The sequence below is a fragment of the Chionomys nivalis genome, chromosome 25 (genome assembly GCF_950005125.1).
Source record: "Chionomys nivalis chromosome 25, mChiNiv1.1, whole genome shotgun sequence".
In the NCBI taxonomy this organism is placed as follows: Eukaryota; Metazoa; Chordata; class Mammalia; order Rodentia; family Cricetidae; genus Chionomys; species Chionomys nivalis.
In genome coordinates, this window is record NC_080110.1 from 18468465 (window position 1) to 18481383 (window position 12919).

Sequence of the window (12919 nt, forward strand, 5' to 3'; positions counted from 1 at the left end):
CAAATAATTGAAAAACATGGATATATAAATAGATTAACTTTCCCACCCTCCAGTTCCTGAATATCCAATCTGAGGCTTAATATTAATTACAAACTGTTTGACCTATTAGCTGAAGCCTATTATTAATTAGCTCTTATAATTTAAATTAACCAATTTTTATTATTTTATATTTTACCATGAGGCTCATAGTTTGTTATCTCATATCTTGCTTCCCTGGCAGCCCCTGGCATCTCTCCCTCTCTGCCCCTCTTTCTCCGTGTATCCTTACATGGATTTCCCAATTATTTATATTCTGTCCTGTCATAGGCCAAAGCCACTTCTTTATTAACAAATGGAAATAAAACTTATCCACATCATACAGAGGGGCATCCCATATCAACAGCTGAAATCACAGGACCCAATGAATTTTATGCATTGACTTTTAAGTAACTTAACACAGTCAGTCCTTCCTAATTTCTAATTACATGCCACAATTTCCTAACAACTCATTTACACACATATAATAGTATAATCAAAGAGTAAATTCATGAGTCCTTCACACATATATTTATATGGAAGTCTCATCAAGGCTTATAAGTGTATAAAATATCAATTTCTAAGTACATAATTAGAGAAGACCTTTAGAACACTGGAGATTTACAACAAAGAAAGGCAACTTTTGGTCAAAGCTTAACCTTCTTAGGAATAGTATCTGGTGTTTTCTAGGAGGTTTCTCAGGAAGACAATCAAACCTCTATTTGATGAGTAAAACATAAGGATATTTATCAATGTGCTAAAAATATCAAGACCTTTTCTATCTTGGTGAATTCATAACTACCCATTCATTTGTCTTTTTTCTCCTGTGGACTTAGTATTTCTATTATATCACTTTAAGAAAGATGTAGGTGCTGGAGAGGTGGCTTTTCCTTCTATTTTAAGAGGACTAGAATTGGATCTCCAGCACCCATACAGTGTAACTCATAACTCATAATGGTTTAGTATGTGCACACATGTGCTCCCACATTCCAAATACATAAACACAACACTAAAATTAGAATACATATTTTTAAAAGAGAGCTGGCAAATTACAAAATTCTGTGCTGCTTTATACTTTACTGCAACATACAATTTTGAAAGTGAAAGAATACCTTTCCATGCTAATGCTAAGGATTCTGACCATGTATCTACAGGGAACCACGGAGCTGGCCTGACCTAGCCTCCTTGAAAGGCATGCATCATACATTTTTCAGATAGACGCCATGGCTCAGTCTTGGGTCACTGTTAGCCCTCAGTTCCTGAGAAACCAAGGCACTCCCACAGGCAGTGAAGCATTCAGGCCACTTGGTGTTTCTCTGTTTATTTCCTTAGAAGGCATGGAGGCCTGGGAGCTTGACAGGACAGTTGGTCTTAGACATTAATCTTGTGCACTCAGTATAGCTTGCACACACCATCGTATCCTAGCAACTACCACCATATTGATCTAGAAAATCACCAGTATCTTCTGTTTCTAAAAAGGGTATAAAAAGTCTGATTGCTCTCAATAAAACTGTCGCAGCCTCAGGCTTGCTGTGCCAGCCTGGTTTAATTTCTCACTGGCCACATCAGGTAACCATGGTCCAGCAAGAAGGTTCTGGCACTTACATTTATCAATCTAACTATCTGTTGATACCTGCATCATCTAGCATTCACCTCTATTCTGGAAAAAAAAAACTTCATTCTTACATTAAATTCTTGCCTTGAAAAATGGAGAATTTTTCCAACTTCAAGCAATCTTTCTTTTAAGCTTGTGTTCTTAAATATGACTGCCTATACCTTGCTATAAAAAATGCCAACATTTTGTAAAGATATTACATCAATATATGTCGTTAGTACATTCAGGAATATGTATGTTTTATGGGCTTTGGTGTGTATTTTTCATATTTCTGAAAACACTACCTACATATATTTGCATTTTTTCCAGGCAAGGAAAACTTATTTAAAATTTCACTGTATTTTAGAATGATGTGCAGGAAAAAAACTTTAAAGAGATAACTGGAAGCATCCAATATTATAAGCACTCTTTCTTATACTTATTGTAATAATTTTTAGTGTATTTTAACATATTGTATTATTATATCTCCAAGTGAAGTCCTGTCATTTGAGTTCTTAAGCACACTGGTAACCAATTTTCCTTGAGTAAATGAACCTACAGAAAATATAAATCCCATTGTTTCCCTTCGTATAGGGAGCAGGTCATCTGCTCTGATCAGTTATTTTAAAATGCATATTACAAAAACATATAGAAAATAATGTTTTTCCAAAAATCAATATCCAAGGAGACAATGAAATTAATGTATAAAATCAAAAATATATAAACTACCAAACATTGAATATTAGCTTCAGTTTTCCACTTGTTCTTCAATGAGGAGAACCAACATTTTAACACAATGTAGTTGCCAACTACAATCCTGGGGCTATGTAGCCAAGGGCAAGTGAGGGTAGCAGTGATTAGAGATGTTCATATCTAAGTTTAAATTCTCGTTAAGGGTACTACTGATTTTCACCATGAAATTTTGATAAGTTTTATGCAAATTTTGATACGCTATACCATATACTAAGAAAAAATGTTAGGGGCATTGACTTTAATATGTGTGTGTGTGTGTGTGTGTGTGTGTGTGTGTTTTAACATAAGTTGCTGAACTGAGGGGTACTAACATTTGGTGGCTACTAGGCTTCCCCATGTCCCAGAGCTATGTTTAGAAGGTTGCATAAAAATATATGCAAACTATGTAGAGTAAATCTTATTCCATATCACAGACTCATTCAGATATATTCAAGTCATTCATATAAAAAAGAATGAAAGGAAAGAAAAAGGTTTTATTTTTCTTGTTCTCTTTTCCCAAAGCTTACGTTTTACTTACCCAATATAAGATTCCATTCTCAATGACCACTTATTGTTAGTAAAGTATATAATAACCAAACTTACAAATGAATGATACCCATATATTAGTATTGCCTTGGAAAAAATTAATGTATCTAATATGCTAGGTAGATTTTTATGCGAGATGGATGACAGAGTCTCCTATGACAGGAACTGTGCCTAACCAAATACTTTGGAAGCAGTGGGCACAGCAAATTGAAGTGCACAGAGAAAAGAGATGAGAGGTAAGGGCAAGTCAAAGCAGGGCAGATGCTGCCTCTGCTCTCATAACTCAAAACCCAAATCAAAAGATGATCTGAGGAAGGAAAACCTGAGATCTAGCAACTCTCTGTATAAAAGAATCAAAGCTGAGATAGTAAAAATGTCCTTTGTAGTGTACATCGATGTCTAAGAGGATGGTCATGACTAATGAAAACATTATTAACTGTGTGACATCAAAGCATTTATTTCTACAAAAAGCGGAACTGTGGATCCTGATTGACATGTCTAAGAATCTCCTCCAGTCCACTAAGGTTTAGAGAAGAGTTACCTGTTTGCCACCAGTGGTCTAGAACAGGGACTCTGAAGACCTTTTTGGACCATTCTAGGGTCTCCACATCACACCTTTCCCCCGCCACAAACAGTGTCTTGAACCTGAGTGGAAGAGAGACAGTGAATTCCAAGTATTCTCTGAAAGTTAAACCAAATAGTTTCATTTATGTTTTTTTAAAGAAGTAAGCTGTTGGAATTTAACCACATCGGTTACATCAGTGAGAATGGCCTTTTAGAAGTATACTATGAAGTAAGACAATAACATCAATTACTTGGGTTTTACTCAAATGCAACCACATGCAGTTCACAACACTGAGGTCCTTTAAAAGCATGTCTCAGAACTACAGATGGGTACACAGCCTTGGCAAGGGCAATTGAATGGGTTTTATAATATACTTATCACATTCCTCTAATGATCAAATGTGAAAAGCCTTTTCCCCTTGATATTAACTTTATTAATTTCAACTCCTAATTTCCTTCTTTATTTTTATAAAGGATATATACAGAAATATGCTCACAAATATCCACAAAGGCAATGGATTTGATAACCTATATGATTCTTTCTCATGAGTTCCTTTAGGGGAAATTACTATGATCTCAAAAACATATTTTCTCTAGTCTGAGAAGCACACACAGGAAAAAATGGCCAATAAAGAAGTATTATTGTAACCTTTGGGGTCAAACAGACACCTATTGCAAGGAATCTGGGTTACTGGAGGATAAAGGAGAATTAACATCACTGACAGAGGAAACTGCCCTGGAGGAGAAAGAAAAAAAGAGAAAAATGGACCTAGTCTGACCCTGTTAATGATTCATTGAAAGAAAGGCTGTTTTTCTTTCATGGTCATTGCTCTCGCGGCCAGTCTGTCAGAAGGAAAAATGTCTGGATGAGCAGGTAGTTCATTATCATCAAAGAAAAAATATTCAACAAACAAAAAACCTGCCTGCTCCTCTCGAACAATGCAGTCTACTCCTGACAGTGTCTCATTTCACTCTGAATTGACTAAACAGTTCCTACAGCATTAAATAAACCTTCTGCTGTATTCAGAACATTCTCTTCCTCTTTGTTCTACACATATGTCTCCTTCAATACATTTATTCCTTCTCCTGAACATTCATCTCTATGACATTGATACCCATCAAGATCTATTGGATTTCTAGATTCACACGCCCCCCCCTCAAAAAAAAAGTTGAGGAATGAAGGTGAGTATGAGTGAAAATGATGTTGGTTTGACTGACTCTTAGTAAAGAATGCTGGGCTCGGCTTTGGGAGCACAATTGATGGATAACTGTACAGTGAGAAGAGGAGAATAAAATCTAGGGTGATTATTTTAGGAATGTGTTGTACATACGATAACATACAGGATTTAGACCAGCTACATAGTTTTCAGACTTAATGAGTAAACCTGGTTTGCACAGCTGGGTACGAGACAGAGGATAAAGGAATAGAAGTTCTGGGTCAAGGTTATCTGAAGAATTAAAGCAGGATAAGAGAATAGTGTGATTAGATGATGGACGATACAAGGAAAGAAGTTTAAGAAGAAATATTAGGAGAGAAACATGGAAATCAGAAAAAAATTTAAATGTTGTTGTAAATGAAGGCAAAGTAAGTCAATCAAGGTAGGGTTGTGAGGCAGGCCAAAGCTAAATATCGAAATTTTATTGGTATGTCTATAATGAAGAAATACAGTGTTTAGGAAGCTGGAGAAACTTTAATATGAAAAAACACTGGAAGAAATATGGTAGTGTTGATAGAAGGTAGGCTGATTGAAGAAAGGGTTGGTAAATACTAAAAATTGTCTTTGAAGTATAACTATAGAAAGTAAAACTGTCTTGCTGACTGAAGTCCCTGAATGAAAGGAGAAGGGGGGAAACGGATGATTGGGGAAAATGGGGGGGGGACCAAATAAATGAGATGAAATTAATTCAAACTAGATTATTAAACAGAATGTTCATGTTATACTATCCTCCTTAACATTTATAGCTGATCTTGACTCAAAAACTGTAGCTTAGCCTTCATAGGAAGAAAAATAGTAAACGTTCAAGAAGAAACTATTAGTTGGAGATATGTTACTGAAAATGCATGCTAATCAACACCTAAGCAAATTGAATATCTGATACATGATGTCTAGACCTGAAGGAGTCCCCTCTGTACCTGCATGCTAACTCCATCTACAAATGAGCCCATCTATACATAAAGGGTAAGGAGAGTTAAGTTGTGTAAATACTCTCATTACGCCTGATGCCTTTTGAGAAATTAAAAGTTTCTTATCCACTAAAATAATGATATTCATGGAATAAGACTATCTGTCCATGATATCTTACTTTTGAGTGATGTATTCAGAAGCAAGCAATGGCTGATCTTGGCTATCTGTTTGCTGGATCTGAATCAACTAACACTGGGCACCTCAGTGAAGAATATTCTTTGTAGGATTACTTTTAGGGGAAACCTACCTTAAGGGTGGGCAGCACCTTCTGGTGGTGCCCAGATGAAAGAAATGAAAAAGGAAACTGAGTTTTGCTTGCTTCCCTTCATTATTTCTGGCAAGTTCATTTATCCTGTTGCTTGGATGTCCCCTCGCTAACACTAGAACCAGCTTCATCTGGCTATTAATGCAAACTAAAGACCAGAATTTAGTTCTCCAGGAGTCCTCAGGTTCTAAGCAGCAGATAGGGACTGCGGAGACATCTAGCCCTATGGATTGGGTAAACTACTGCATTCTCCACCTTTATCATAATATTGCCATTGTTGAGCTACTGGGACCAATAATATGCATGAGTACATACATTATATGTATATATATGAACTCATAGACTGAGTGTATAATTTTTTAACTAAAATTATATTCATATAATTATACAAGCAGTCAATGAGTTCCTTAAAGAGCCATGACAGATACAAACTATGGGCTTTGACCTTACCATCCATGTGTAAAGACCTTGCCTAGTATAAATGAAGTCCTGGGTTTGATACTTAAACCATAACAAAAGGAAAGGTGTCTTGTCAAATAAAGTGTAGTTGCAATAGAGAGTAAATAGCCTAGGAGAAATGGATATTAAAAATTATGATGAAGAATTGTTAAGTAACTAGTAAAGCAAAAGGAAACAGTGTATATTTCTTTCAAGATCTGTCGACTACCAAATAAGTGAAAACTATTGGTCATTTGTGCCAAGAGACACTAAGTAACAATAGATCATCTCCATGCCATCACATTAGCTTCCACTTTTCCTGTCAGGTCACCTCTATGGTTGTATTCTTACGTTAATGTTCTTACATTCATTAATTGTACTCACAATTATTAGTTGTATTCGGACATCTGCCTTCCCTTCCCTCTGCTTAACACTAGAGTTCACATTTGCAGTGCAGATGCCCTGCTGATTTCACTAATCATTTTGAAAATTCTCTCAATGACCAACTAGTATTCCGCCTAACAATTTCTCCGAATCCCAACCAGAAAAGGAGCTTATTTTTAGAAATGCCTTTTGGATCCACCAATAAACGGCAAAGAAGAGTGGTGACATTAGAAATGGAAAGGTAAAGTGGGGGTAGAGGGTTAGAAAGACTAAGCAGTGATTTTCTTTGCTCAACTTTTGCCGATTAAGAAATGGTTGTTCAGAAACTGTACGAGAACCATGTGGCTCAGACTTAGAATTTTCATACACTTCCAAATATCACACTGTCTTGGAAAAATGGAACAATACTTCCAAGCCTCCGGTGGAAATGGGGGCTGTAAGACATCCGGGTGTGCAGCTCGAGCACATGATGAGGTATTCCCTAAGAAGAAAGTTAAGCTGAAAAGAAAACCCTCCCTGGGAAGCTCTAGCCCAGCCTCCAACCACTTAATGTCTGAATAGATACAAGTGTTTCTCCTTTGGATAGTTGCCTGCCATGTAAGGATTCTTCTGGGGGTGAGGGGCAGCCTGATTCACATTCTCAGCTGTAGCTGGATTACTTTTTATTGTATCAGCGAAATAATCCTAGAACCAAACCAACATAGGAGAAAGGAAACAGAGGAAAGGACACAAAAATTTACCATTCTGATTATCAGATGCAGATGTTATTTTGAATATATATTCAAAATATTTTTGATGAATAATACATTCCTAAAATACATGCATAATATTAGAATACAGCTGGAAATTACAAAAAATTAAAATTCCTGAAACTGAAAGAATATAAAACATTAAAACTCTATGGAAGCTTAGACATACCCGAAAAGAGGATTTGATAACCCAAATCATCCAACTGTAATAGAAAAGAAAAAAAGCAGAAAAAAAAACCATAACTTATGAGATAACAGATAATTTGAAAATTCAAACATATGTCATTAGTGTGCCAGTGGTTAGAAGGAAGCATAAAGTAGGGACAGTGTATAAAGGACAGTGACAGAGAAATTGTGGACATTTAACTACAGTAGCAGATTAAAGAAGCTGCAGATTGACAACGTAATTTGAGCCACACAAATTCTGAATTCATAATTTAAAACTTTTTCCCAATGTATGCCACAGGCACGAATAGTATATTTGTCAGTATTTCAAAACCCACATTTAAACAAAATTGTCATTTCATAAAATCTATAGAAGGGAGAGAGAAAAAGATTACTTTCCAATTCCTCTATAAAGCCGACATGTCAATGAAAACCAAATCTATGATAGTTTAAGAAATCTAAAGGCCAAAGTTAATAATTTACTTAAAAATAAAAACCTCCCAGTTTTAGAGATATAAATAAAATAGAGGACAAAGATTTTCAATGAAGGACAAACTCTAAAAAAGGGTCGACACATACCATCATGTATAAAATACATAGAATATTTACCAAAAATAAGCCTCAATGTAAACTTATGATGCTGGCTATGAATCAATGGAGATTTGCTTGTCAGCTTATAGCAGAGTGGTGTGAGGTGCTGGTGGTGAAGGATGCGTACAACGCATGCAGAGACAGAGACATATAGGAACAGTACCTTGCCATAATGTATCATGGTATTAAAAGGTCTAATGGTAATGATGCATCTTTAGTTCCAGCACAAGCAAAGCAGATCACTGTGAATTCGAGGTTTTATATGAGCCAGGATTGACAAGGAGAACTTTTCTAAACAAACGATGATGTTGCTGAGGAGGGGGAATATACTAGAAACCTTCAAAATTTTAGTGTTTCGTTATGAGTATTCTTTGTATAGGGTTATCTATTTAATAACTATACTGATATTTGAGATTTCATCAGATATTTTTCTTTAACTTTTGATGACCATCATTCTTCTCTGTGTGAATAAATGGTAATGATTGACTTTCCAAGTGCCAAGAAAACTGAATTCAGCAAAATTTAGAAAGTGTAGCATTTGATAAAATTGCAATCTCATTCAAGGTTGTAAAGGTATTTTGCACATGATTCTATTGTAAAAATTCAAAATAGATGAATTATTAAAATTAACGGTGAGCTAGAAAAAGACCATCAGAACATAGATAATTTAGAAAACCAGTTTTAGTTCGGTAGAAAATCAACTGAGAATACAAAGTCATTACCATTGACCAAAATAGGAAAATAAGCTTCTTAGATATAGTTAAGAAAAGATGTGCAAAATTAATAGTTACACTAGAATCAAGACTTGGAAATGTGTTAGTATGAAATTTTTTCACTATATCCATGTATAAATCCGATGTGAATCCAAGCAAATGCTCAGTAGAAAATCTTTCTCATCTCTGTTTCTCTGTGTGTCTCTGTGTGTATCTTTGTCAGTCTCTCTCTCTCTTTTTTTTTTTTTGTTGCTCTCTCTCCTTTCTCTATGATTAAACTAAAATCTGAATACAAATAAAATGGGCCAAGAATATTAGTATGAAATTTGAAAGACAGAGTTGAAGGATAACCATTCTGTTTTAAATCTGCAGTTACAGACACGAAAATGTGAATATATCAAAATGCTGTTAAGTAAATCACTAGACCAAAATACTTAAAAGCCAATTTATGAATGAGTGAGCACTAGCACAACAAACATTATATCGCAGAGCTGGAGGCAAAGAATAATCACTGAAATAAGTGGTTTAACTGAACAGAAGGAAAAATATGATGTTTCCTCTTCATGTCATCTACAAAAGTCAACTGAGGAAAGATTCTAATTCTAAATTAGAAAAGTGAAATCAGAAGTGCCTAGAGCAGCGACATTGAAAAATGCCTACTGGCATTAGATTGTATAAAGCATATTAAATTGTCCAAGAAAACACTAAACAGAAAGGAAAGCTTGGGGAAATATATACATGGACTCAAAACTAAGATATTGAAAGAGAACTCAATTACAAATTAAGAAAGAAAATAAATAGGATAGATAGATACAGGTAGATAGATTATAGATAGATAGATAGATAGATAGATAGATAGATAGATAGATAGATAGATAGAAATAGATAGATGATATATAAATGATAGATAGATAGCTATTGATGATAGATAGATAGATATAGATAGATGATAGATAGATGATAAATATATATAGATATTGATGATAGATAGGTGATAGATAGATAGATAGATAGATAGCTGATATATATATATATATAGATAGATAGATATTGATGATAGACACATGATAGATAGATGATAGATATAGATAGATATAGATAATAGATAGATAGATGATAGATGATAGATAGATAGATAGAAAGATAGATAGATAGATAGATAGATAGATAGATAGATAGATAGATAGAAAGAAAGACAGATAGATAAAGAGATTCATTGAAAGACTTTGAAAATTCTTAAATACTTAACAATGGAAGCTTTTTTCAAATGGCCAATAAAAATTATTAACATTCTGATATGGAAATTTAGGGATTAATATGCTGTTACCATAAGACGATAAGAATGGCAAATATTTAAAATTGGCTAACACATAACATTCTGTTCTCCGTGCCCATCTACTAACCCTTATTCTTCTTGATTTTTATTTTCTTTTTAGTTCCCAAGTCACTAAAGAAAACACAGCTTCAGTTTCAACTTTTCTTTTGTTCTGTCTAATTCATGGCTAAAACTCTCAATAGTTTATTCTATCTAATTGAATTACTCAGCCTCAAGAATTGTTTCTCGGTTTTGCAATCTACCTTTCCATTACATGACATAGGTCATGAACTGTTTCCTACTTCTATTGAACTGTCTATTCTTCTTTTAAGTTTTTGTTGAGTTTCTTTTACAGGACTCATTTTAAACTCCTTCGGTAGCAGTTCATGCATGTCTGTTTCTCTGAGGTCACCTGCTGGAGAATCTTGTATTCTATTCATAGTGTCATGTGGTCATCTCTCTGATTTTCGGGGTTTTTTTTTTGTGTGTGTGTGTCTGTGTGTGTCTGTGTGTGTATGTGTCTGCTCATTACATCTGTGTTTAAGACCGCAGTTATTGAGGCTGGGGAGACAGCTCAGAGGTAAAGAGCACTGGCTGCTCTTCCAAAGGACCTGAGTTCAATTCCCAGCAACCATGTGGTGTCTCACAACCATCTATAAATGAGCTTTGGTGCCCTCTTCTGACATGTAGGAATACCTGCTGGCAGAACACTGAATGCATATTAAATAAATCTCTTTTTAAAAAGAACTGCAATTACTTTGCATAAACATTACAGGGTGGCTTCCAGAGAGAATTCTCCTTGCAGCCTGAGGATGTTGGTTGGTTGGTCAGAATTATGTTAACAATGGTTGTGAATGTTTTGATGATTTACACTGCAGTTGTTAGCGGTGATGTTGGCTGCATAGGTAATTAGGCAAAAGGATTTAGTGGTCTCTTGTTGCTTTGTTGATGAATCTGACTTGGCTTACAGCCATTCCTAACAGCACTGGGATCCAAACACACAAAGAGGCTGTGAAGCCAGATTCCTTGAATCAGAATATTGTAAATTGCAATAGCACTTTTGAAGGAAGCACAAGTTGTCTCTTCTTGTGCAACTGAATACAGCACACTCACCACACCAGTGTAGGTCTGTGGCATACGTCGGCAGTATAGACTCTGAGAGACAGCATGGAATTGTGGTTGTGATAATGGTGTTAGGGGGTGTTCTAAAGCACAGCCCTGAGATGGCACAGGAAAGAAAGAAAATGCTTCAGAGCCTGTGCCATGCAGAGTCTGGCATAGCTGCAAATCAGGTATAAATACTAACAAGACACAGTGACAGCTTAGACTCTGGGGAGATGAGAAAACATATGGCGTTGACTCTGGGCCCTGGAATAGCATCCCTTTGCAACAGCCTATTCTCTGAGGCAGGAAACAGCATTCTGATTCTCTCATTGTCATCCCTCCATACTAGCAAAGGTTTGACCACAGGGTATAAACATATTACTAGTGATCCTTGTTTAAACTCTCACCAGCAATGCAAGAATGGCTTCGGTGTATAATACCCTTGTCAGAGAGACCACTGATATATAACTTAGCTTTTCAATTTATGGTAGGAATAAAATACAATCTCATTTAATTTTGAATTTTCATAAGTATTTATGAAAGTGAAAGTCTTGTCATGCTCCAGCATCCTTCTTCATGAACTCATTTTATTATCCACCCATTTCTTTATTGAGTTGCCTATTCCTTAGTGAGAGGGTTTATAAATTACATATTTAACAGTTATATATGTCATAAAAATCTTAGTCTATAAATATTTATTCTTTTGATGGACAATTGCTCAAATTATTGTCAAATTTCATTAAAATTTTCAATAATGGTTTATGATTTATGTTTTAAAAATTATTACAGGCAAAAAACATCAAAAGTTTATTCCTGTTATAACTTTGATGTATTAAACTAATTTAAATATATTTTTGTTTGCTATATGGGATAAACTACTTTTTGTACTTAAAAAAGTTAACACTTCCCAAGTAGATTAGATCTATGTATGTCTCTCTTAGTGTCCTCATTGTTGTCTAAGGAGAAAGAGGCAAGATCTCCTGAGTAAATTGGTAGCATGGGGACCTTGGGGGAGGGCTGAATGGAAGGGTAGAGACAGGGAGGGGAGTAGAGAAAAACGTACAGCTCAATAAATTTAATAAAAAAAAACTTGACACTATGACATTCATCTAACTGCTATTTCACTTGTCTATCAAGTGAATACGTTGTCTTAATAATGTGGGAACGTAACATATTCTCAGCACAATACTTTTTTCTTAAGTTGAAGGGATTTAAAGTGAATCCAATATCTCATAGGTCATGAACCCATCCCCTCGGTATCAACAAAGACGATCATTGCATTTGAAAATAACTCTGAACCATTATTTATTTTTAATGTTTACTTATTTAATTTTGACTTCCCCTCAAACACAGAATCACATATGGTTTCAAAACTTCACTAATGTTTCTTCTCACTGTGACACTGCTTGCTTTGGGTTCCCTAGTCATCATCCTATATGCATGACTTTCCCTGATGAAAGTCTTTAAAATTAAGTTCTGTGTTTCCCATCAGTATTCTATTTTACCTTTAACCTACTCTTTATGTATTAAATGTCTTTAACATGGTGTTAATGTCACA

At 35.1% G+C, this 12919-nt stretch overlaps 1 protein-coding gene across 1 annotated transcript in view; it reads right to left on the reverse strand.

Annotated features, from left to right (window-relative positions):
- The window catches only part of Acss3 (acyl-CoA synthetase short chain family member 3), a 150846-nt gene that overhangs the window by 38907 nt on the left and 99020 nt on the right, over positions 1-12919 (reverse strand). Inside the window, exon 9 of the mRNA XM_057758186.1 lies at positions 3429-3532. Coding sequence (XP_057614169.1) covers positions 3429-3532 — 104 coding nt within the window. The remainder of the gene's footprint in view (positions 1-3428; positions 3533-12919) is intronic.